General features: G+C 42.3%; 1 protein-coding gene across 2 annotated transcripts; it reads right to left on the bottom strand.

The window, feature by feature from the left end:
• Positions 1 to 611: 611 nt before the first annotated feature.
• Positions 612 to 27,192, bottom strand: BAALC (BAALC binder of MAP3K1 and KLF4). Of its 2 annotated transcripts, none has more exons than XM_054273959.1 (3): positions 27,004 to 27,192; positions 9,499 to 9,668; positions 612 to 4,298 (listed from the first exon to the last, which is right to left on the bottom strand). In XM_054273959.1, exons 1-3 carry the CDS (start codon positions 27,167 to 27,169, stop codon positions 4,194 to 4,196), a joined length of 441 nt encoding a protein of 146 aa, XP_054129934.1. In that variant the 5' UTR covers positions 27,170 to 27,192; the 3' UTR covers positions 612 to 4,193. The 2 variants fall into 2 exon arrangements, with proteins under 2 accessions (XP_054129934.1, XP_054130017.1); XM_054274042.1 differs by lacking the exon at positions 612 to 4,298 and adding an exon at positions 5,804 to 6,743.
• Positions 27,193 to 27,268: the final 76 nt, after the last annotated feature.

Below are 27,268 nucleotides of genomic sequence, written 5' to 3'. Positions count from 1 at the left end.
ACACCCAGGGCACAGACAATTAGTATGGGGAGAATATTTCAGCAATTGCCTTTTTGCTAATAAGGAAAAATATAACGAAAATTTCGTGCAATTTTGGAAAAAATAAGAAGCATCATCTGTAAAAGCTGTGAGTTTATTTCTATGGCAGAGGTCAAACAACACCACAGCTACTTTTCCATCCTGTGCTCTCCAGTTCAGGCAGGAATAAGAGCTTTTTTTAGGTACTAGGTATTTAGAACTAGGTATTCTAGTTGCCTCATAGCTGCATCATGGCATCTTAGCAGACAAATTGTCTCAGATTCCCACTGTCTTCCACTTTAACCATGACAGCAACCACAAACTCTCCCATTTATAATTACAGAGGTACAAATGTATTTTGATCTCATAATCCCTCTTTGGCAAATACACCAATTTCTTATGGGAATATATATATTTTGCTTTCTTTCATATGACCAAGCAGTCCATGAGCCACAGCCTGAGGACATCAGATACAGAAATATTCTGATTCCATGAATAGCAGATGTGCCATTCATTACACCTTTGCCCTCTTCGATCTCAGCTTTAAAAGCTAACCCAACCACAAACACAGAAATGTGAAATAAGTGGAGTAATAAACAGACACTTTAAAAATGTTCTTTATTTTATTTTCAAATTTAAGGTCAATCTTCATTAATTTGTAAAGAGTACAAAAATGTTCCAGTTAGTCTAGTTTGAATTTAGATGTATTTGTAAATAAAACTAAGCCTGCTTTTTCAAATACCATTTCTGTGCACAAATGATATATCTCATTCTTTTCATAAAGCATGTAAAACAAATTTCAGTTCAAACAATAAAATATTTTACACTTGGGTATCAGAATTACAAACAGAAATTAAAGGTTCTCAAAAAAACGTGCCTGAAGTGCAGAAGCACACACTAAAGACATTACAAAATACACATGCAGAGACATGCACAAAGAAATATGTATATGAGCATACTAGAAAGATCAAAACTACCTGTGTCCTGGTTTTTATGAAATCTCAGTAATTCTACTAACAAGAATGCATGTTTAATGCAGTACTCATATATTGCTTACACAATAATTATAGTTTCCTATTTATGTCAGTACAAAATCATTTCAGTCACACATTAAAATTGTGTGTCTTCCTTCAGTGTCCTACAGTGATGCTGAAATGATGAAATACATTAAGGAATCATAAGGGAGAAGATGAAGGAATAGTGCAAGATAAAGCTGTACTGAGTCTTTGAGAACAATTATTTGCCTCATGATGAATTGTTATCTCTAAATCCTCTCTCTTTAGACAATATCCTCTTGCTTTTGAATGATTCCATTTCTCACATAGTGGAGGAAGATCTATCAAGATATATAGGAAAATCCTATGTATATATTGTGTTAGAATTGTGGAAATGTGACAAAGTTCCTTTCTGTTTAAAATCTGAACTTAGATAAATCATAAGAACTCACCATCTGTTGGCAAATCATTCCAGCAGAAAGTGTGTTGTTTCAGTGTGCCTGTAGAAATCTTCATGGGCAGCCAAGGGATGTCAAATAAATTATGTGGCAATAATGCCTTTTTGGGGAAAATTACATTTAAAAAATCCTGACATATAAGACAGACATGCCCACAGGTCCTTCATCTGAAAGTCCATGTCTTTTAACATGGTTATTTTATTTGATGTCTTTGAGCCATTTATATTTGAAAGATGATGCTCAAAGAACAGACCCTGTAAATAAGACTCCTCATTTCTAGGAAGGCCACTGGAGTGAAAATGTCCATATGATCCTTTGGGCTTGCTTCTTCCACTAAAACTAATGTGGGAATCTATTATGAGGACTTTAAATTGTCTAAAGTAGTATAGACTAGATTCTGTCACCCTAATTATACAGAGTGGGGTATTATTTTATAAATTGGTTGTTTCTACTTGTGGTTATCTCTAGGAGAAAGAAAGTAAACATAAGTACATCCCAATCTGTGTACAGAAGCAAGATCTACATATCCACAACATGCTCTTATTTTTATTAAGGTCATTGGAAGCTTGCACATCAAACAATAAGAAGCCACCTAGGACAGAATGTAATTACTTTTCAGTTACTAATGCCTAATGAATGAGAACAGTAATGTATTACATGGGGAGTGTGGATAAAATTGCTTATTACTGAACATGGCTTTTACCACAGAAGTTGGATCCAATCTTTGAATGTCATAAAGTTAAGTTTCAGGATATAAACAGGTTTAGGGGATCTTGGAGTAGCTCAGGAACATTATCATGAGCAGGCCAGGGCAGGCAGCATCCAGCACTCCGCAGCTGCTTCCCCGATGGGAGATGTGGGCAGCAAGGTCTGTGCTGTTGCCCAGATAATTGTGTACCAAGGCCATCTCCTGCAAAGCATCCTGTCACAGCTCATGCTGGGAATAGAAGGCTCAAGAGCTGCCTCCCTGATGGCTGCTGGCATGAGCCAGGGCTGCCTCATGTGCCATGCAGCTCATGGGCTTCCTCCTGTGGTGTGACCCGAGCCGTGTGACACATCTGCTCAGCAATCCTCACTAAATAATTTCTTAGCTAATAAAGACTCTCACTGCCAGGACTCCTTTGTTCTTGCATCTACTCACTCTAATGTGGTATCCACCCAAGGCCACAATCTCTGGAACAGCTTCTTACCCAACAAACCTTCCCTTTTGCCTTCCTTCAAAATCCTGTTTATCCTTAAACACATCAGGATCATTAATCACTTTCTGTAGCTTTCTTGTATCATATAAGTTTATACTGCACTCTCTCTGCCAGTAAATCCTTTCAGAATATGCTATGGTATGCAAAATTCTGGCTCTAACTCTGGATTCCAGTTTGCCTTTTTGTTGGAGTAATTAATAAACAAATCCTATTGCATAGACTTGTTGTACAACAAGGAAAGTAACTCACACACATAAGCAGCAAGCTATTAAAATGATCCTAATACAGAATAAAGTAGGGCTCAGTTCACAATTCTATTCTTTTATGCTTGTTTTGAGCAGTTCTTTTAAATGGCCCTTTAAGGATACTAATATACATCCATATATATATATATACACACATATATATGGATGTATATTATGGATATATGGATATATGTCTGATAGAGGAGGCAAATAAATTTACCTCTTTTATCTTCATAAACATGCAAACTCACAGAGAATATATATTATTACTTCCATATTAAGAAGTAATATGTTGAATTAATTCCTAGACTTCACTATACTGAACATTTATATTCTTTTTAGATATATATTTAATATAATCATAGAGTACTGTGGCACGGTATGCTCACAATGTATTAAATAAGTTCAGCACAGTGAATTTATTATATCTTATGAAAGAAAGTTAACTTTTTGAACTGACATTAGAATATGACTTTAAAGATTGTGGTTATTTTCTTGTAATATAAATGGTAACTTTTTTCCTAGGCAGACTGGGCTTCAACATAATCAAAGGGGCATTTATAAAACAACCAAGTAGCCACAACTCTACTTACTAGTTGAGACTAGGACCTTCAAGTAAGGCTGATCAATATGAAAGTTACTATTTTTAAGACCAAAATTATGTCAATACAAACAATAAATTAAAACTAAGTAATTGAACATTTACTATATAAAAACATTACTGTATGACTTAACTATATTTAACCTATATATAATTGAAAAGAGATTTAGTGGAAGACTAGACTTTAGTCTCACTTTCTTGAGATGTCTGGGCTTGTGTTTTAAAATATGTGAGTGCTTTAAATGAACTCTTGGTTTAAATGTCCACACTCAAAACAACTTTATGACTAAAAATTCAGATTCATTTGTTCATTTCCTGGTTTTAATTGTGATGAGCTGTACCCCTTATTATCCAGCCTCATCTTAATAGCAATGTGGAACAGGACATACACAAGGGATAACATGAAAGTCAGTAAAAAACAAATACAATGGGTTTTATGTGTACGTCTGTGCAGTGCCACTGCTTTAGACAAATGACTATGTCTGTCTTTAGACAAACACTGTAATGTCTATGGTGCTTGCAGCTGGTTTCCACAAGACCTGCTTCTGGAGGCACTCAGTAGCAGCTGTCTGCTGTATTCAACCTGGAACACCTGGAGATCTTCATGTCTTCAGTGAACTGACATTTAAAGTGCAGTGAAGCTTTGTTAAGTCCATCCTCACCTGCAATTTTCTTCATTAATTGGCACAATTCTTTGTCTTTCTTCTGTCACTTTGTCTGATGCCTTTTGTAACGTTAATGGCGACTTCTTGTGTGGACGTTTTCTGTGTGTCCCATTTACTCTGTGAGAGTTTTAAACAGTACAGTGAGTTCCACAATGACAGCAGAAAGAGTCACTGGTGATTAACCCCTAATTTACAAAAACAGTTCTATGTAATAAACAGAATGTCTCCAGCATCCTTCTCACAGCACTGTGGTGCAGAGCAACTGTCTCATTCAGCGTGGACACAAGCTTTTATCTGCTGCAAAGGCAGTGGATGTCAGTAGGCTTTGGATCAACATTCTTGCCTATAATTATCATCTCTGCATGTGTGTACTGTAAAGGCAGAGCAAATAAATCTGGTTTCAGTCCAGAAGTGAAAATGAGAGATTCCTTTTCATGTCCCTGTGAATAGTGCATCATCAGCTGAGCTTGAATTTTCTGTACTTGATTTTATGTTTCTGATGTGAAAATATAGTTTTAAATTACCACTGCCTGCATAAAAGATCCAAGCACAATATATACCTTTCAGAGATTCATCAGTTTATTTTCAATATTCAAAAAAGTCAGTCTGTCTGAGGCATGCAAGTGCATCCCTAATTTAAATTTGTACTTTTCCATCTCCCAGACTGCTCGTTGCCATAAGCAACACACCATAATGCACAGGAAACTGGATAGGTCTAATAAAGTGTACCCAGATGTGGGCTGATAGAGACACATAGCTGGGTTAGGTGGGTTTGATTATTGCATTGCCAGTGTTCCATGAGACTATTTGTCAGTGTAAGGAATACCAGGTAAATTAGGCATTATTTACATGGTAAGAGTGCCAGGTAAAATGACATCTGATAAAGTTCAGCCATTGACATAAATGGAAGGTTCATATATATCACAGAGAAACACCTGGAGTTAATTTGTTGCTGTGTATTATTTCACATTTCTGCAGCCTGAATACACCAGCACCTTTGCCATTTGCTCCCCCTGTGCTACTGCTCATGCAAGTCCTTGCCAAAGACTACAATGAGAATCAAACCAGATTATTGTCAGTCAGGGACATAATCTGGGTACCACCTCTTCTTTGGAGGGATATCTGACCAACCTGTTACCTTCACTGGTATTACCACTCCTTTCTTTATTACCACCATCATCATCATCTTTTACTTCTAAATTGTTTTGACATTACAGTCACGAGAGGATAATAAAATTTCTCTGACAGTGTCAAACCTTTCCCCCTCCAACAGCACAAGCTGTACCCTGACATAACCAGGTATCAAGGGATAAGGCAGATGGTGCTTTAGAGCTTGATGTTGGAAAAAGTAAGAAACAGAGAGGCGACATGATTTATCCCCTGCTAGCCCACAGGCTAATGGCATAACCCAAGCCTTGCAAGGGCACCATGTGCTGCATTGCACTGTATTCCATAGCATTTGAGACAAAAGGAAAACTCTATTAAATTCTCCCTGAATGCTCAGGGAGATAAAATGGGTACATTTTGAGCTGCAGGGGAAAATCACCTTTTCAACTCTAGGCATCTTAATGTGTTTTAAGATTTTCAAATCTAGGCAACTTAAGGTGTTCACATTATATGCTCACCTTATGGTTCCCTAAAAGTGGAAAAACAGAGATGCACAATGGCAGACCAGAGCTGGAGCCTAAATTAGATACATTTTCTCTCTAGGCATATATATTTCTTTCTTTATTATAAGAAGTTTAAACAACTTATTATGTACCTGCATTGGATGTGGAGAATAATGTAAATGCTTTAGTTATCAGAAATTGTTTTGCACTGAGCTGCAACAGCAGAGATACGTGTTACTGAATGTATCTCAGCTAGAAAATGCAGGAGGGTATCTTCAAAGTCATAGGGCCTCAGGGCAGGAACCCACACTTCACTGAGTTGTACCATCACAGTCAACACTCACATGATTAATATGTTGTGGGAATTTGCCCATACTTCCTACTAAGTGCAATACAGAAGTAATTTTCCATTCAATTACAAAATTAGACCATTTTCTCTAACAGTAGGACAGGTGCAAACTGTAATTATGAATTGTGACCAAGTCTTTTTCAAATTGGATTGATAATTGTGTAGTTCTGTTCGACCATATCCAACCTCACCAATTAAGATTTCTCTGTGGGCTAGTGGCTAGGACAAGCATTTGGGCTTTTCATTTACAGAAATCCCATGGCTCTAGATGTCATGCTGCTGTGGAATGTGCCCCTGTCCACCTGGAGGTGCAGTATCTCATGAAAAGATACAGCAGTATCTGATGAAAAGATGCAGTATCTTTTATGTCACCTGGGAATATCTTTGCACTATAGCAATACAAAAGATAAAGTACAATGGAGCTATAAAACAAATAGACATGTACTGATGTGTTGTGTGTTGATAAATGCAAGGTGACGTTCAATCCAAATTCCCTTTTTCATTTGCTCAGACCCTTTGGTTTAAGGATGTGACTCTCAAGATGGGACAGCTTCTGATGGAGTGAGTGTAGCTGTTCTGCCACATGCTGTGCTGAGGCACTTTCTGTGGAAAAATGTCAAAAGACAAAGCTCAACAAGGAGGAGTGCCCACATTGGCAGTAATTCAACAAACTGTGCACGCCTGAGGAGCAGAGACACCAGGGGAGCTTGTTCATGTCTGAGAGAGGCAAGAAACAAAGGATGGAATTGCACAGAGGTGTTGCAGTCATTCTCTGTTTAAAACAACACACCTAACAGGACTTAAGCTGAAGGAATGACCCAAATGGTGATCAAAAGCTGAAATTTGCTTGAACTTGAAAATACATCTTCCTTTTCATGCCCCATGTTGTATGCTAGCAAAGTAAAACCTGTACAATCTTTGCATGTGTATAAAGTTAGTCAAACTCCATTTAAGTGTGAAATTATGTCAACTGAAACTTTTTCCCCCATCCTTGAAGAGAACAATATAAATATGACTTAACAGGGGAGGGAAGTCAGAGGAGACTCTTCCTTTGTGTCCTGGGATGCTCAACAGGCTGTACCCTCTCCTTCCCCATGGGGACTCCTGTCAGGTAAGCTTTATTCCACAGTAATACTATTGCTTATGCATTCTGATGTCAGTGCATTTATCAACAGCAGTTTGTGGATCTTACTCTGTCCAAGAGGCAAGAAATTGCCCTGTTTGTGGATGTGGAGTCTTACTGAGTTTGCCCAGACTCACAGTGCAATGCATGTCAGTTCTGCATGAGGGACTGCACTCCTGGCCAGAATTACTGTGCCACCCCTCTGTGCCTCTGGCACCTCCCCAGGCTCAGAGTGCCAGAGTGCTCACTCTGAAATATTGTCTGTGAAGGTCTCCCAGCATCTCAGACAGGCAGATAATGCTGAGTGAGGAAGGGAGGGCCCCCAGGCCCCCTACATCTGCAGACAACACAGAAAGCAAAGGGGGAGTTTGCCTTTCTGATTTTTTATGTGACAGAAGAATTTGTGTAGTCAGCAGGATTGCCATGGATAAACAGTTACAGAACTATGAATGTGCTCCTTCCCAGGCAGGAAAGAAATGGGCCCAAAAATTCTGGAAATACAAAGCAATTATTTATGCAGTATTGGAGGCTCACTTATCTTACATGCAAAAGGGAATTAAAGAGTCCTTCCCTCAAATATATTATATATAGAACATGCTGCTTTGAAATCAGAAAATGGAGTATTAAAGTCATCAGTGGCTTTTGAGAGGGGAATAAAAGAAAGATTGGAAACCCAATAACAAGCTTATAACTGAGAAAGATAATTTTAAGGTTCTGTTCGCTTCAACAGAGCATAGGGAAAGACAATTATTGTAGAAATTAGGTAGGAAAAAAACACAGCAGTGTGAAACAAAATTGGAGAGAGGAAATAGAGGGCAGAAAAACAACTGCATTGTTACTATCTTTGGAAACTGAGCAGCTGCACAAACAGTTGCAGAAAGAAAAGGAGATAAAGCAAAAACTGGAAGAAAAGGTAAAAATTATGCTTAAGAGGGCTGCCATTCCAGCCAGCATTGTACAGATAAGAAAACCAATTTTATCCCTTGGAGAAAGGTGAAAAAGCTGAGGGGACAGTGGCCACCCACCATTGTCTGCAGGAGACTGAATGCAAATATTAACCCTTTAACTACTGCTGTGCCAAATTTTGTGGAACTGTAATGCAAATTCAGGGAGCAACCTATTCACAGAGGGCAAAACTGGACATAAAATATAACATAAAAGATGTTATTTATGATTCCACTCTGGGAATACCTCAAAGCTCAATTCATGCTCACCCAGAAGGAAGTGCAGTGTACCTTTGACAGATTCCCACAGGGATTTAAACATTCACCCATGACTGCACATTCTGTGATTGCCAAACCTTTACAGTCTCCCTCTCCCCAGATGTGAAATTCCATGATATTGTAGCAAGAGGAGACTCCCCTGAAAAAGTAGGGGAAGCAGCAACAGCAGCATGGCAAGCACTTCTCAAAGTAGAAATTGAGATTCCCCCAGAAATGCCAAGGGCCATGTAAAGGACTTTATCTGCTACATCTGCAGATAACCCAGAAAACAAGGAAGCCTTCCTTCCCCAAATTTTTAGCTAACACCATCTCATATGAGAAACCAAGGAAGCAGTAAACCAGCCATAGATTTTGGCTTTCTTTAGTCTGCAGCAGCTCAGCAGCTGCTGTGCAAACAGGGCAGGAGTGGAAGGAAGGCTGTAGGAGGCAGGTGGGTGGGTAGGCAGCTGTGGCAGGAGAAGGCTGGACTTTGGTATAGCCCCAAACCTTGTCCTTACAATGTACACAATGTACACAACACATAAGTCAGGGGGAAAAGGGGGAGAATCTGATCCAAAGCCTACTGAAGTTACTGAAAAGACATCCATTGACTTTTTCAAGCTTCATCTCCAGCTTTGAATGAACCAGGGTTCATGAAGTGCACATATTTTAAGCAGAACAGCAATTAAGGGAAAACATGTTCCTTTTCAGATAATTAATCTAAGTAGTTTGTATGATACATGCCACAGCTGGACTGAGTTGGAAAGAAATGAGCATGGGGGCTTTTTTTTACTGTAGCAAGTGTGTGTTACACTGATTGACAAATAAAACATCAATTCTGTGGCTGTTCAGGCATGAAGCACTGTCAGAGGTGCTCAGCTCCATCACACCATGCCTGTAGTGCAGCCTGGCACCATTTTCTCACACCTCAAGACACTGAATACAGTTTCACTGCAAAGGGAAAAACTGTCACAAAAGTAACTTAGACCCGGTTGAAGCTAGTGCTGGGCAATAGTGACCATAATTCTCATACCTCAGTGGTCCTGAAGCCATTCTGTCTCTGTGCTGTAGCTCCCATGTTGTGGATCATGGGGTTTGCACACTGAGAGCCACAGTTGCTCCTCTTCTCAGCATTCAGCATTCCAGCTGTGGCTGATGCTGCAGGTACCCCTGTGTGAGCCAGTTTGCCATCCTCCAGAAGACCTAGCAGGGACACACGGAATTGGGCAGTTAATAGTGAGGAGCAGTTTGAGCTGGCTCTGCCCTGTCTCTGTTTTGCCTCATTTTGTGGTGGTGTCAGTGATGCAAGGTGTGGTACAGTACCCAGTGAGAGCAGTCTACCTCCCTGTGGCATCTTCATCCTCACATTTTACATCATTTGGCCTTTTTCCTATGGTCCACTGCTCTGGGAACCATTGGCTCAGGAAATCTTGGGAAAACAGTCAATGAGTGCAGCATGTCAGTGGATTTTTGTCACCTGCAGGTCTCCACTGACTTCTCTACACACACACCTCCTTGCATGAGCAAGAGTTGAACTGAAGACCCAGAGAAGGCCCCCTTAGATCTGTTCCAGTTCTGGGAAATGAAGGGGTTAGATGTGAGCATGGCAGATGATACCAATATGGATGAAAGGCTGCTCTATGCATGGCCTTGCTTTGAATATTTTTTTCATTTGAAGTTGAGAAATTTAGAAAAAATTATTTCATGTTGTTTTGCCTATCAGCCATCAAATAAATGAGTGGTTTGCTTTCTGCTCTAGCTGTGTGGATACACATGAATTGTACAATATGATATTGGACAGCATAGATGAATTTTCCCGTCTTACTGCATTAACAAAAACCAGTTGTCATTTATGCTGGGTGCAGAGCACTCAACATCTGGTTGCAACAATGGGTCAGAAATCCAAATACAAGGAGTAAGTGGGGTGGATGACTGTTGCTCTCAGTTTAGTTTTTGTCAAAGCTTATTTATGAAGAGCTTTATGTTAAAAGAGAAACAAAGAAGGCAAATTTACTAACTGGCAATGCAGGTATCAAACCTAGAAAAATTAAGGAGTCACAGACGCTAAATGAGAAAAAGTATGTGGGAAAACAATGACAAGCCATGGCTATATGAAGTGACATTGTGTCATCAAGACCTTCTATATTAATCAAGCAGGAATTCAAGTGCTGTGTTAAAGATATTAAAAACGAAGCAAAGTCATGAATTCTTTCTCAGAAATCTGTAAAAAAAGATGACTTTTCAGTAGAAAGCAACATTTGTCAGTATTAGCTAGCAAAAGAAATGACTGAATTCAATAAAGTTTCACCCAAATATTCAAAGCCTTGGTCTTGAAAATATATAAAATTTTGTGAATAAAAGGTCTTTAAGATCTCTTCTGACTCAAGCCATTCTACCATTCTGTGAGTTAATGTCTGACTCCAAACTAGTCACTGCATTTCCCTGAGCAGTCAGAAGATGGAGGCAGAGTATTCCAAAGACACTTTAACTTGTAATGGTGGTAACTAATAATGCTGTCATGTAGGTTTTGATTGAAAAAATTTGAACTGAAAGTTGAAAATACTATAATTTATTTTTTACAAAAATACTTCTGTCTTTGGAAACTGCCTTTTCTGCTAGATATAAAAACTGGTGTTGTTCTTGTGTCCAAGTTTAGATGCAACTTCAGTAAGGCAACAGTAAACTTCACCTCTCCTGCATCTCCCAAAATTCCCCTCCTAGCTGTGTTTTAGGCCTTACCTCTCCCTGTCACTCCACAGGACCAGAGGAGAGGCACCAGTGCCTTGGTGCAGAGCAGAGAGGGGCACAGGCTGGTGCTGCAGACAAAAGCAGCTGTCAGGGAGGGAGATGGAGAGGCAGCGAGCCACTGTGAGTCAGAGCTCCAGCCAGGAGCTCACTGCTCCACCTTGCAGTGGAGCTCTGAGAACCAGCTTGAGCACAGCTCTCAACAGGCAAACTGCACGGGAATTACTCACTAATTCCATTAATTGAGTCTTTGACATTTCAAACTTCCAAATGATGAGTTTTTCCTTCTGTGGAGTCATCCTATGAAATTACTTTCCAGCATGTATCTCTTTGGCCATCTGGTCTCAGACTAAATTGTCTGGTGAAACATCTGTCAGCTAAAAAGCCATTTTGTTATTAAGTCCAATTGTTCATTTATCAGATTGTGTTGCATCTTTTGGTCTTGCACAGAAAGATTTTTCTTACATTAATCCATTTCCAGAGGCAGATGGAAAATCTCAATCCTGAAAATGTATATCTGGATCATTTTTTGTCTCTGTTAGTTTGCAGCCTGAGCATACTTGCTGCATCCTGTGTTGCAGGGGTGTGACTTTTTTTGCAATACTTGTCAAATATAAACCAAATATCAGAATTGAGCATTCCACTGTCACTACTATATTTTTATATGGATGACCTAGTATCACCAATACTGGGCAAAAAGATTTTTTATTTTATACTGTAATATGTTTGCTATTCTGAAGTTAAGGAACTATTTTAGAATTCATTTTCATTGGCAAATAGATGATTTAGACAGTGGGCAACAGCTTAGAGGCTTCAGTGATTCATTATTTATGAACACCAAGAAGAAATTACAGTGAGCATACATAAGCAGTGCTGTTAAGAGCACGAGATTTGTTGGCAATCCATAAAGCAATACCTACTTTATAGACTAGATACATAACACAAAATTATGATCGCCAAACAGAGATGATGTTTAAAAAGGATTAGGAACCCAGGGCTGCTTTTAAAATAGCAAATATTTTTTGCATTGCTATTTAGGATTTGCCACAGTACACAAAAATGAAGAGTTAACTCTCTTATGTATTATTGGAATTTAAAAGTCAGCAGGGTGGCAATAGTAAGGGTCTTGCCTCATTGTGGTTTAAAACAAGCAAACTGTTGAGATATTTATGCCATCCTCACAGCAGGGGTTTGGTAAATAACCTCCTTGGTCTTTCATGGTAGAGCTTCAGTTTACATCAGTGTTGTTAAAACACTGTAAACATCTGAATGAACGGGTTCAGTAATGCTGTTTTCATTCTCATCCTCTCATTCATGGCACCCCTGCCAAAAGTCTGTGGGCCTCTTTAGGCCAGGGGAAACAGCAGATCCCACCTCAATGCTCTGTCAAGTACACACGTTTTACTTTCAAATGAACTGGCAAGGCTGCAATATGCTCAAGGTTCCATTCCCAAACCTGAGTTTCTGGGTGATTATTAAATGCCCATGAATGTGATGGGGACCCTTCCCTTGGGAATGGCTGGTTGGGGTTTGGGGAGTGCCAGGCTGCTCCTTGTGTGGGGAGGAATGGAGGACAAGGGGCAGGTATTTCACTGCATGTAATCAGGTTTATTTGGAAGGAACACACACAAGTTCTGTGTCAATGGCCACAGGGAGAACAGCTCTGCAGCAGCCCCATTGCTCATAAATTCATAAATCCAAGTCTACCTTTCCAGCACAAAGTGTGCCTAAAAGAACTTGTCCTCCCATGGCAGCGTTTACCACCTTCCCCTCTGCTTGCTGGCCTGCACAGGCACACTAAGTCTTGCCTTTCTTACCATGCCAATAGAAATCCCTTAGGCTGGGGCTTGACAAATGCTTTTTTCAGCAGCATCGGGGGGAAAAAAGGATATTTCAAACTGAAATCAATCCTAGACTTTATTTTTTCCCCAGTGATGCAAGCAGTCAGACTGGCACAACTTGGGAGGTAGCACAGGAATCAGAACAAGCAGCTTAGCTTGGTGAGCTCTCCAATAAAACAAAACAAAAACGATAATTTTAAAATTTGGAAAGAGTTTTCATAAATTGTCAGACAGCATCATCCCAATTTTGTGGTTGAGAAGATAGATATTTAAAATTGCAGTCTGAAAGATTGCTCACAGACCTGCAAGGTTATGTCCATTCAAAATGTTTAAGTCATATAGCTTTAAACCTCCCCCCCACATTTACCTGGGGAGGAGCTGCCTAAGAAAGCTTTGAAAATAATTATTTTAGTAAATAGGGTCCTCATCACAGAGAAGTCAGTGAAAATGTCAAATTCAGAATGAAAACTTAAGACATTAGGCCTGTATTTCTTTTTTTTTCTAGTTTCTTTTATTATAATGGCAACACTAGTGAAAACCAAAGAGAAGCATTGTATACATGCTGTTCTAGTTCTTCATAGAACCTAGTTACACCTAAGAATTCAAATTATTCAATAACAGTATTTCATAAAGAAGAGAGGAAATTTTTACTCTTAACTCTTTCTAACCAGTTTTGTATGAATATTTTTGTATCACCTTTGTACAAAGATGATGTGAAAAGGGGGGAAATCACCTAATTTATTCAGGTTTTGAATGTAAAACTGGTCTGAAAAGCAAAGTAATGTCATGGATTGACATCTGGCACAGAGAGACAGAGAAGAGATCTAGGGGGAACAATTCTGTAGCCCTAAAATATCAGGACCGCAGGAAACTTCTCAAACCACAAATAACACATAGGCAGGTCTGCCTGGATCTCCTGCACAGGCTTAATCCAAAGAGTAAATCTTAGCAAGGTTCAAGGTGACCCGAACATTTCTGTGACTAAGAAAATCAGTGATGCTGCAGTAGCTAATGCTGTTGAGAAGTTTGGGCAGGGTATGAAGCCTTGCAGTAAGGAGACAAAGTTAATCTTAGCCAGCAGAATCAACTATTTGTGGAGAAAATCATTCCATGTGTGTTTGCCACAGTATTCTTCCACTTCATCTTAAAGCAGGAGATGAATTCTGACCCAAACCTGCTCTAGGTCTGACCCAGTACCCAGGAGACCCTGTGCTCTCAGGTGTTCTGTTATGGAACAACAGGCATACGTTTGTTTAAAGCAGGTAGCTGCTGATTAGCTGAATTTATACCTTTGGAACTGACTATGAACAAACCAGTAGGGTTCCATTTTCTAGTTCAGCAACACCCTTTTTTATTTATCAGGACTGTTATCTCATGTATAATGCATAAGATGCTGGTTTACAAAGTGCCTGCCTAAAAAGATGCTGCACTGTAAAGATGGACTCTGAGAAAGCTCACGGGGAAGAAAAATGGAAAGTATTATCACCACATGCAGGTGCTTCCAGAGGAAATACATGCTTGCAATCATCATCAAGTTTCTTGAATTAAATGTTAGAGTGATAATAAGCACAGAAAGCAGTGAAACATTTGCTTTCTCTACCTATTTTCCTGATTTGAAACTATATATTTTTGGGAAAGCCACGCATCTGCAGGCCTGAGGGCTGGTGCACGCTTTGGCTGCAAAAACCAGGCATAGCGAGGATCCAAAAAAAATGGAGTGGGGACTGTGACAAAAGTCAGGTTTAAGTAATTTCCTCCAAAGCAGTAGCCTCAGGGATAAGGCCAGATGCTCAGGAAATATGCAATAGCTCTTTTACCTAACAAGAAACAATTTAGAAACTTTGACACATAGCAGAGAGTGGGTTTGTGAGCTAGGATGAAGGATCCAGATTTACAGAGGGATGTCCTACTGCAGCAGGAAAATATTATCTGAAAAAATGTTTTGTATTAGTAAATACAATAATTCAATAAATTTTCTTCCCAGACATTCAGAGTATCCAGAATGATTTCTCTGAACTCTAATATGATATGAATTTTAGACAGTGAAGCAAAATACAACAAACACATTTTCACTTTCCACACATTTTGGAGGTCTCTCCCCAGCTGTCTGCAGGCAGCAGGGCTGAGCCAGGCCCAGGCACAGTGCTGGTGTGGGGAGGCAGCCAGGAGCTCTGTGCCTCCCTCCACACTCACAGGGGGAAGCTTATTTCAAGTGAGCTCATCCTAAAGCACAAACAAACTCTCCAGCTGCAAACCTTGATATCACCTGCATGGCCTGAAGTCACAAGTACATGCTAAATCTGTGCATATTGGTATATTTCAATTTCAAATGGGGATACAGAATCACAGAACAACTGTCTTGTAAACAAATTTAATTGTGTTGCAACCATGTCTGTGAAATAAAGGTGAATATAAAAATTTATATTTATTCCAAATAGGAAAAGCATGCTGCAACACTCTTTAACAAATATGTGATCATTTCAAAGCTCCAGACAAAAGGTTCTTCATGGCAAATAGAGTCCAGAGGATGAATTAAAGGGAATTGGCTTGACCATCAAGGGAAGATAGAAAAGACAAACATGGTGCTAGGTAAGGGCTTAACACCAGAAAGACAACAGAGTTTAATGCATGAAGGTACAAATTTTGATAACTGGAGCAAGATAGAAGAACCAAAATTTCACTATATTTTGGAATAAGCATCAGCAATATTTTGGAAGACCTTGACAGCTGAATACATCTTTTGCCTGGGAAAAATAACACAGAATGGATTAAGCAACTAACTAGTGTCACATGATGTGCCAGAAACAGACCACTCCTTCCTCCAACCTGAAAAAATAACACAAAATAGCAAAGCTCTGAAGTGCTTTTCATGGTACTGGATTTCAGAAGGATAGACAGTGGGGGTATTTGCTTTTCCACATGCAAATATACTGGCTGTGTTTCAGTAAAGCCCATGAAAAGTACATGTTAAAAATTATATACTCCATGCACAATACCTTGTATCATGGGTCCAAATTATGATAAATCAGCCTGTTTTCCCAAAGTGTGGGCTTTTGGCTCAGTTCCTGTCTAAACCTTTCCTTAAAACGCCAGGAAAGACGTTTTCCTCACAGGAGAGCACTGTGTGAGATGGAAAACAAGCAGCAGGCTGCTGGCCCTCTCTCAGTCTCCCTTCCCACAGCGGTGCCCACCCTGTTGAGAGCAGTGCCTACAGCTGGAGGTGCTCACAGGCTCCTTCCCTCCCTCTCCTTTACCTGGGCTTTCTTTCTCCTTTGGGATGTAGGAATAAAACATCTCTCATTATGGTCTAGACTAATTTCCAACATGGACATGCAAAGCATTACTATCAGTCTCATTACTTAGCTAAACACACCTGGAGTTTCATGATGAGCAAAATGCATCATTTCACTTAATCACACTGAGGAGCAGCAAAAATATTTAGGCAGACTAAATCTAAATCCTCAAGAAAAACATTTAAAGGTACATGAAACATGAGCTGAAATGAATCCTCACTTTTGCTTGCCAAGGTTCAGCAGCTGGAATTGAAGTTAAACATTCCAAGTAGTACCTTGCACATTTGTCACCATGATATTTTCTGAAAAATCCCTTCGCCAAGATTTTTCTCCTGAGAAGCTGAGAAGCCTCAGAAACAAAATGTAGACAATAATTATCTGATTGCTTGGAATGTGGTTTGGAGGCTGCTTACCAACAGGTGCATCTCTGATTGGTTCCCTGTGAATTATTTTTACTTGATGACCAATCCCAGTCCAGCTGTGTTGGACTCTCTGGTCACTCACAGGTTTTATTATCATTCTTGTCTAGCCTTCTGAGGTCTCCTTTTCCTTTCTTTAGTGATAATATAATATAATATAATGTAATATGATATGACATAATATAATGTAATATGATATATGATATGATATGATATGATATGATATGATATTATATGATATAATATAATATAATATAATATAATATAATATAATATATCAGTCTTCTGAGAACTTGGAGTCAATTCTCATCTCTCACCTTGTCCTGGAGACCCACAACACCACAACACACATTTATATTTTAAAATAGTGATTGACTACTGGGATAATTTACAAAGGCTTAGGCAAAATGTCAACCATTGGAAAGCTGTAAATTCAGTCTCAATGTCCCAAAGGTGTGTTCCTTGTGGGAATTAACTCAGAGAAGTCCAGTGGGCTGTATGGCATGGTGCCATTCCCAACCTTACAGCATAAATATACAGAAGGATACTGCTGACTTAACCAGTGTAACTATGATCATAAAGTGCTCTGGCTTTAATGCATCTGAATGCATGTTAAAAAGTCATCACTCACATTTATGTTCACTCTAAAATGAAGGCAGTAGCTACATTAAAACTTCATGCCATCAGCCATCAACCATCTTCTAGATAAATCCATTGCATTTTTCCATCTTTTCCACACACAGTGTAAATACTCAGAAAGCATTCAGGCATCAGCATTGTGCAAATGTCAGATATTCATGCTTTTAGTACTGCAAGTGCTTGAAACAATTCTGATGGCCCAATTCTGATGGGAAATGCTAGCAGTTTACTAAAATGAAAAGTGCAACATGAGGACAATATCTAGACAAAATGTACAGAGACAGAAACACAACTATATACACTGTTTGGAAACTGGTAAAAAAACCCACAATCAAAATATTTCAGTCAGTCAATGAAGAATGGGTTGGTTATTTTTCTCTCCAGTAGCTATCATACATCTGGACCAGCTAGCCTAAACCTTCCATGTCCCAAGAGACAGAGCCAGGAGGAGGCTCAACATTGCTTTGTTTTAATCAGCTGCTTCAAATGCAGAGGGGCTCAGTGAACTCAAGAAAAACTTAAAAAGTAAAGTCCTGGCTCACAGCCTCCAGCTGTCCATATTAATTGGTAAAATACCACTCCTTCATCTACCTCTTTCATTTACTTTTAACCTGTGTTTTTCCTAAACAGAACAGAAAAGGCATTGTGGCAGTCTAGGGAAGCAGACTGGTGTTTTATTTTGTAATGTATTCATCAGAAGATAAAATTGCCTCATTGCATTATTTCTTTGTGCACAGCAAGGGACCAAGGCCCTTGTTTCATGTGAGACAGTTGCTGAAAAATGGACCCACTCACCAGAGCCAGAGATCTGCTCCTGTACAACAGAAAGGAGGAGTGCTGGGTGCAGGTCAGACAGAAAGCCTTACAGTAAACTGCTGGCTTTGAGCATTCTGTTCCTTAGTCTTAAATATTACAGCTGCAATTGAAGATAAACCCCAACTTTCAATCCCAGATTTATTTTAACTGGAATCTGTTCTAAACTGCAGGGGCATCTGAGGGGAAAAAAGTTGGAACGAGCAATACCATCTCTGTTTCTATGAAGAGATATATTTTGAGAACTGATTACAGTTAAAGAAAAAAGAGATTTTGGCCACTTCAATGCTGAACTACTGCCATATGTGCTTTATGTGGAAATTTTGGAAATTTTAATCAATGAACAACAGGGCAAGCTGCACTCTGAACTGTGTTCCCTGTATGCAATGCATTGCTCTTCTGCTTTGAGATTGGCAGGAATCTTTGCTTAAATCTAATAAAATTTTTAAATTTTTGCTACGAATTCTACATTTCTAAACTGGAAAATGCAGAATTAGAACTGTCTGTAAAGTGTAAATACACTCCCAGGGAAAAGAAAAAACAATTTTTAAATGTCCTGAATCAGGATATAAAGGCTGGGATGGGGCAAAGAGTGCTGTTTCCGCAAAAAGAGTCATTTTGCAGAGCAATTTCCTTCTCAGCATTTTGCAGGCAGGATCTGCCATTGACAGAACCACGACTCAGGTTTCCTGCTCAAACACTTTCAGGCACTCTCCCTCTCTCACCATCCCTCCTCCCCACCACATGCTGCAGAGACAGAGTAAAATCCCTTCCTTTAGTTAATGACAGACCCTTAGCTCTCAATCACTAGGAATATTTTTGCCTTTGAAGATTTCAGTGCTGCCAAAAAGAGGGTTTTTTTCACAGGGAAGCAATTTGGAGAGATGGTTCCAGTTCATCTTCCTGCAAATCATCTCTATTGATGCTCAACAGCATTTCTGCTTCCTGGTGCTGTGACAGCTGGGAAAGTCTTTCATGTAATTCAGTCCTGTACGTGACATTTTCAGTGAATTTTCTTTATCAGTGGGTAAATTATTATACTGGGGTAAACTGTGGGGATCAATCCTAGCAGGTCTGCCTTAGACTGTAGGGAGGGTTTATCAAGGCTGTTGGCCACTAACTGAATGGATGCTAATCGAAGCCTGAGAGGTTTTGTGCAAAGATGATCACAGTTTAGGTTGGCTGGCATTACAACTCTTGCAGTGATTTGAGAAAATCACAGAGCAGACAGTGCAATGAAGAGGCTGCTGGGGAAGGAGGAAGCACCTGGAGAGCCCTGTCCAGCCCCTGCCCTCCCTTCTGTCACAGGGCTGGGGGTAGCTGCTCCCCCTGAGACACCAGGACTGCTCAGGAGGCTTCATGCAGTATCAGAACCACCTAATCTCAAACAACATTGAAGATTTCCCAGCAATTGGGTCTGATACCTCTCGCAGAATAGCAAGCTGAAGGGTCATAGAAAAAAATTTCTCATCTTTCAATTACCTTTGACACTTTTACTTAAGTTCTGCTATCTATGGATGCATCCTTTTTTTTTTTATGGCAGTCAATATTTATTTAAAATCAATAAATTTAAAAATACTTCCAGAGGTGGTGGAGTAGATTGCTTAGCATAATCAGATGGGCCAAATAAGTATTGGTGCCATTTTTTAACTGAAATGTGAAATGAAGCCATTATTGCACTATCAAATACAGCAAAGGTGAAAATGTGTGGAAAGGAAGCATTAACAGCTAGGGTTGGGCTGAAAAATATGGTCATTACAAAAAGCTGTATTTATCATCTGAGTCTGATTTTTTCCAATAATTTCAGTGATCTCTTGTGGAGCAACAAATAGTGGTTTAGGCCAACACTGTAATCCTTGATCACCTTCTGCACCGAGCAAACCCCAAGTATATGATTATTGTACAAGAAAATCCAAACAAAGGTTGTAGTGCAGTGTAATTTTCCTGCCAGAGAAGAGCAGAGTGAGAACATGTGAGAGGAACAACCCTGCAGGCACCAAGGTCAGCAGAGAAGGAGGGGCAGGAGCTGCTCCAGGCACCGGAGCTGAGATTCCCCTGCAGCCGCTGGTGCAGCCCATGGTGAAGCAGCTGCGCCCCTGCAGCCCCCTGAGGTCCAAAGAGATGCAGAAATCCACCCACACCTGTGGATGAGACCCACACGGGAGCTGTGGGTGCCTGGAGGAGGCTGTGACCCTGTGGAAGAGCCAGTGGAGAGAGGGCCCTGTCCCAGGCTGGAGCAGCTGTCCTTGGAGGGCTGCACCCATGGCAGGGTGACCCACACTGCAGCAGTGCTGGAAGCACAGCTGCCCATGGGATGGACTCACACTGCAGCTGTTCACACAGAGCTGCTGCTCCTGAGATGGACTCACATTGGAGAGGTTCATGGAGAACTGTCTCCTGTGAGAGGGACACCCCTTTTCCCTGAGCAGCAGGAGAAGCCTCAGGTGATGAACTGACCATAAACCCCATTCCCTGCCTCCTTGAGCCACTGGGGGAGGAGGTAGAGCTGGGAAGGAGGGCTTATTTTACTTCTCATTATCCTGCTCTGATTTTGTTAGTGCAGTAAATTCATTTCATATTGCTAAGTTGAGCCTGTTTTGCCAGGGACAGTATTTAATGAGTGATCTCTCTCCCAGTCCTTATCTCAACCCATGAACCCTTTATTGAATTTTCTCTCCTCTGCCCATCTGGGAGGGGAGTGAGTGAGTGCCTGACATCTGGCCCAGGTCAACCCACAACAGTGTGTTGAATAGGAAATGGCAAAGGCACTGCTCTCACACATTCTCTCTCCTCTGTCCTCTCTCCAGCTGCTCTTCTGCAGGTTCTTCCCCCCATTACTTCTTAAATATGTTATCCCAAAGGTGTCCCCCCGACTGCTGATGAGCTAAGCCTTGGCCAGTGCTGGGTCCATCTTGGAGCTGCCTGGCTCCTCAGGACATGGGGAAAGCTTCTGGCAGCTTCTCACAGACACCAACTCTGTACCTGCTCCCACTACAAAACATTGCCACACAAACACAACACATTATTATACCCGTGGTCTGGACTAACATGGAAAGGGAATGGATGCAATATGTCTACAGTCCAGAAGAACTGCATTTATTCACTTTCACCATAATTCTGAACTGTAATAAGGCTATCTCCTGAAAATATCACATCAGAATCACTGCTATAGTTGTTTATTAAACATACCGGATTTTGAAACAACCCGTTAATAAAAGAACATAAGGGCATAAGAGCACAAAGAGATCCTGATATTCCTGTGTAATGCACTGATCCATTTTTGTCTCTTGACCTAAAACACATGGTTTATTAAACACTTCTCTGCAGCCCAATTCACGAAAAACGCTTTGCTGCACGGGCTTCTTAATTGACAACCTGATGTTTGCTTATTTATGTCTGTGGAGCTCTTGACTTTGCGTGCACCTGGAGAGGGCGGGAGCGGATGACGGCAGCGCGGTCCGAGCCAGCATCGTCCCGTTGTCACGGAAACCGGAGCTGGCACGGCACGGCCCGGCTGCGACTGCCCCGGCACGGCCCGGCCCGAGTGCGGCTGCCCCGGCACAGCCCGGCCCGGCTGCCCCGGCACGGCCCGGCCCGAGTGCGGCTGCCCCGGCACAGCCCGGCCCGGCTGCCCCGGCACGGCCCGGCCCGGCTGCCCCGGCACAGCCCGTCCCGGCTGCCCTGGCACGGCACAGCCCGGCCCTGCTGCGGCTGCCCCGGCACAGCCCGGCCCGGCTGCCCCGGCACGGCCCGGCCCGGCTGCCCCGGCACGGCCCGTCCCGGCTGCCCTGGCACGGCACAGCCCGGCCCTGCTGCGGCTGCCCCGGCACGGCCCGGCCCGGCTGCCCCGGCACGGCCCGGCCCGGCTGCCCTGGCACGGCACAGCCCGGCCCGGCTGCCCCGGCACGGCACAGCCCGGCTGCCCCGGCACGGCCCGGCCCGGCCCTGCTGCGGCTGCCCCGGCCCGGCCCGGCCCGGGTGCGGCTGCCCCGGCACGGCCCGGCCCGGCTGCTCGGGCTCGCAGCCCCCGCCGCACACCGCCCGAAACGGACTGGCCAGAACTTCCCCGCCAAAGGTTGCCCCTGAAACGCCGCATTCGGCATCCTGAGGCCCGGCCAAAGCCGAGCTGCAGTGACGAGCCCGGCCCATGAAACACCCGGAGCTGTCAGCCACCCGGCCACGGCGGAGCAGCAGCGGGAGCCAGCACTGAGCCCCAGAGAGCAGGGCACGAATCACTCACAAACACACAGGCATGTCGGGGCAATCGTGCGAGATAAACTGTTAGCCAGCCAGACTGCTAGACAGTGATAACATTTCCCCCGTATTCCTCTGATTCTCTCTATTTTACAAAGGACTCGATTGCCCTCCCATTTCATAGCTGTTCTGCAAATGTCTTCACTGATCCTAAACTGCAGGTTTCATTCCTGGCAGCATCCACTTACTGCAGTTCTGTTTGGTGATGCCATGGGCAAGTTGTCCTCCTGAGTACATCAGGTGAGTCTGTGTGAAATATGGATAATGTTTTCTTTAATACGCTTCAGGAAAAAAAACCCCCAAATCTACTTCACTAAGGAAAAAGTGTAAAGTTCAAAGAATAAAAAGCAATATTTTAGCTGATAGTGTGGGTGACGTTATGATAAAAAATCAACAAGTAATTTAATAGCTGAGGAACAAGTCAGCCCTGAGGCAATCCATATTCAGCTTTTCCATTCTGAGACAAGAGAATTATTTTTTACTTGGTTGCTACATCATTTAAAAATTAATTACTTTTATTTGCATTTCAATAACAATCCCTATTAAAGACTGGGGTCTTACTGCACTGATTGCTGTGGAAAAACAGTGAGGAGAGATCCTGTCTTAAGGGACTTGCAGCCCGCGGGGTAAATGGATTGTAAAGTCTTTCTGACCACAAGATAAAGACCCATATCCACTCTGAGGGGCTTTAAGGTATAATAAAGAAAAATAATTGAATACAGCAGCTAACCTTATCAGTGAAAATAGAAAGAAGTAGAAATAAAATGGCTTTAAACCTGCTTTAAAACAAACAACATTAATTTTTTTTTTGTTGTTCATATTGAATGTGTTCATAGAGTACATTTACAGTTCTGGTTTCTGGCAATAAAGTATACATCTTAAATTTCTAGGATATACATCTACATCTACATCCACATCTACATCTACATTTCAGCAAGCTATCCCAACACAGCATAACAGGTTGTGCAAGCATGTTCCAAAATACTTGAGAGTTTCTGTGTGCTTTTTGTGAATTCAACCTTTTCGCCGTGGTTTGTGTGCAACCCGTGGTGGCTGCCCTGGGGACTCATCTGTACCCACAGATTATTACTTCCTCTGAAAGTCATTGCTTTGCTAACAGTTCCACTTAGCTGAATCAGACCCTCTAAAGAGAAAGCAATTTGTGCAAAGAGTTGCAAGGATCAAGGAACGGTTACTAAGCAGAAATGCAGCCTATTATTTCCCCCAGCTATAGCCTACGCAGTAGCTCAGTCCTGTGAAAAGTTCTTTGCTCACATAGCAATGGATGTTCTTCCAAGAAATGGCTTTATTCTAAGGGCTCATTGTGATTCTTTCTTTTTTTTCTCTCTCAGAAGCCACTCATCCTATGAACAGTACGCACACTTGTTTTCCAGAAAATGCCTTTCAATTCCAGCACCTACAGTGCTTCATGGAGTTGTTACTTTTCTATCCCTCCTCATCCATACCTGGTTGCCCTGTTCCTCATTGGCAAAGCCTCAGGAGTGTACTGCAATGCTATCAAGTTACATAATAGACATTACTATGTAAGTTACAAGCACCTATATTTGTGTCTGTTGGTGACTTCTCATCCCCTAAGTCACTTCTCATGAACCTAAGACCCTCTCTCTTATTTTAGATATGTTATAGCAACTAATACTGGCCTCTATGTCTTCCTTTAAAAATAGGGAGATTACAATACACTTTATAGAAATGGATGTAAAAAATCAAGTAGAGAAATTAATAAATACTCTAAGAAGGGATCAATTGAAATTGGAAAAATAAAAAAGCAAATAAGAAAATAATAAAAAAACTCAATGCTTTCCTATTAATTTAATAATATTTAAGCTTTCAAAATGCTTTGGTAAAGGTACAAACATTTGGCTACAGAAATACGTACAATTCCAATGAGAGCAGGCACAGAAACCTGAATGTACTGGATGAAAAAAGAGAAGCATATGATGAAATTTGTGGTGGTATGAAATTACTAAGATTAATGTATGGGAGTTACTAACCCTTTCCTCACTGCTACACTCTCTGATTCTGTATACACGACATTCTTTCATCCCTGAGTGATTTACTCCTCTTTACATTTTGATGTCCAATTCTGCTGGTTTTTTCTACAACTGAGACATGTTGGCAATCACAACCACCTCTTACTGCTTTTGTCTTTTCCCAAATTTTTTTTCCCCAAATATTTCTTTCATCCTGTCTCCATGTCTCTGTCTTCACAGAATTTCACCAGTTTATTCCAAATGAAAAATGACAGAGAAGAACTTTATCGTCTTTCCCCAACCTCGTTTGGCTGGTGCCCCCTTGCCTGGCTGCCTCCTCCCTTTCTGTGTCCCAGTTAGAGCTCCTTCCTGCCTTGCCTTGTGCCAGTGCCATCTCCCATTTCCCCATCTCTCCCATCCTGCTCTTGTCCCCTCCCTTATCCTTTCTGTTTGTCTCTCACTCTAAGTTAGTTTTCAGTTCTCACAATAAAGTCACCTATTCCTCTTCATGTCTTAAACCCATATTTGACCTCATTTGCCCCTCCAATTGCTCCTTCCTCTCCCTTTCATCTGTAAATTCACTTGAAGTACTGTTATTGTCCCTGGAGTACCTCTCCTTATCCCTTTTCCTTCCCTATCTCAAACCTTACCCTACAACAGCTCTCCCTGAAGTACTTCACGACTTCTGAGGCACTAATTGGGAGCAATGTGTGCTCCTCAGGCTCCTTAAACTGCTGCCACCACAGCTCTGTTGAAGAGTGAATCTCTGTTGAAGAGTGAATTGTTTTTGCTTCTACTCTGTACTTTCCTCATCACTTTCCTTCTGATTTCTCCTGCAAGGTTGTCTTGTAAAGCGTTTCATGCCCTCATCAGTCTCTGCTGGTCTCGAGTGTTGTTCTCTTCTCCTTATCTCTGGTATTCTCATCTCCAAACACAAAGTCAATTACCCCATGTTTCTAGGAAGAATACTTACTGATCTACCTCTTTATTACCTCGTGTTCAGAGTCAGATCTTGAACTGTCTAGCTTCTGTTTTTGATTAGGCACAACTCAAAGTAAACATGGCTAAGATAATGGTGGGTAAAAAGCTAACACTGTTTAGCTTTCACTGCTGGAGACAACACTGTTACCCATAATTTGAACTTACTGCTCAGCATCATCTTGAGCTTCTTTAAATTTCTTATCTAATCTTCTTTAACATGGTATCTTATAGACTCATTCACCTTCAAATTCTCATGGTTTCCCATGTGACTACTGCAGAGTCTTTCTTTGGCCTTTAGGAGTACAATGTAGACCCTTTGTGACTTCTCCCTCCCTGTCACATTTTGGTCAGCCGAGAGTTTTGGTCTCCCTATTCCAGCTGGCCTTTGATGCCCACCCCACCTTTGTGAATTTTCACTCCTGCACTTTCATAATTTCTTCCTGATGCTTTATTACTTTCTACAAAGGCTGTAAAGTTACTTATTTACATCTGAACCTGCCTATAGGCATTTACTGCTTTACATGGAAATTGTAATTATTCTGGGCAGCAACCATTTGTACAACATCTAGCACAATGAATTTCTGGACTTAAGCTGAGATTTCTAGATACTGCTGCAATACACAATAATTCTTACATCAATTTAAACTGCACATCAGATCAGAGCTCCTCAATCCCTCTCTCATATCTGTCACTTCTATAACACCTCAGGTGCACAACTGGGGATGTAGCATACTGACAAGAACTGGGAAATTCAAACTTGCAGGTCTGCTCCTATCCAACCCACCCTCTAGTCAACTTTCTGTATAAGAGAAGGCATCAGAGGTAGTGTGGAAGAAAGCTGCCTCTTCCTCAATTTCAATTTATTTCCTAAGTTACTTGTCTTGTAAAAGAAAAAGCCACGTATGGGTAGAACCTCAAGAACCTCAAGGACCGAGTTCTCTTCCCTCTGATAACATTGCTCCACAGCTGACGGCGTCTGTACGCTCTCGCTCGCAGCCGAGCACGGACGTGAGGGGCTCTCTAGAGCCCGAGCCGGCTCCGGTAGCCCAGAGCCCGGAGCGCATGGGGCCGCTCCCGGGGCCGCTCCCGGGGCCGCTCCCGACTCTGCCCGCTCCCGGCGCTGCTCCCGGGGCCGCTCCCGGGGCCGCTCTGGGCGGGCTGGGCCGGGCCGGGCAGAGGCTCCGGGCCCTCCGAGCAGCCTCGGGCGCCTGCATTTCCTGGCGGGGGGGCTGGAGCGGCGGGGTACGCTCTTCTCACAGCAGGAACACGGGTACACCCCGCTGCATGCACACACACACCGGGTGTGTACGGGAATATACAGCGGGGGCCGGTGCGCACACAGGATCTGTAGGTGCACACACAGCGTGTAGGTACATACACAGGATGTGTACGTGTGCACGCACGGTGTGTAGGTGCACACACAGGATCTGTAGGTGCACACACACGATGTGTAGATGCACACACACGATCTGTAGATGCACACACACGGTGTGTAGGTGCACACACAGGGTGTCGCCGCCGCTCCCCTCCCCGCGGTGCCCGCCCGCCTCTCCCGCACTCACCGGGGCGAGGGCCGCCCTGCTCCCGGCCGGGGCCCTCGGCGCTGCCGCCCTCCTGCGGCGGGCTCTCGGAGTCCGTGTTGGTCAGCCAGGTGGACTCGGTCTCCCGCGTCCAGCTCTCGTAGTAGCGGGGCTCGATGGCGTCGGCCCGGCTGCCCCCGCAGCCCATGGCGACGCCCGCTCAGAGCCGCCGCCGCCCGGGCAGCATCGCCCCGCCGGGCACGGCCGCCCCGCGGCCCCGCTCACGCCCTCGGCCCCATCCCCGCTC

The sequence above is a fragment of the Melozone crissalis genome, unplaced genomic scaffold (assembly GCF_028551555.1).
Source record: "Melozone crissalis strain CALT ecotype California unplaced genomic scaffold, PUWL_Pcris_2 ptg000002l_1, whole genome shotgun sequence".
Lineage (NCBI taxonomy): Eukaryota > Metazoa > Chordata > Aves > Passeriformes > Passerellidae > Melozone > Melozone crissalis.
The sequence above is the reverse complement of the archived record's forward strand: the minus strand, read 5'-3'. Positions and strand labels throughout refer to the sequence as shown.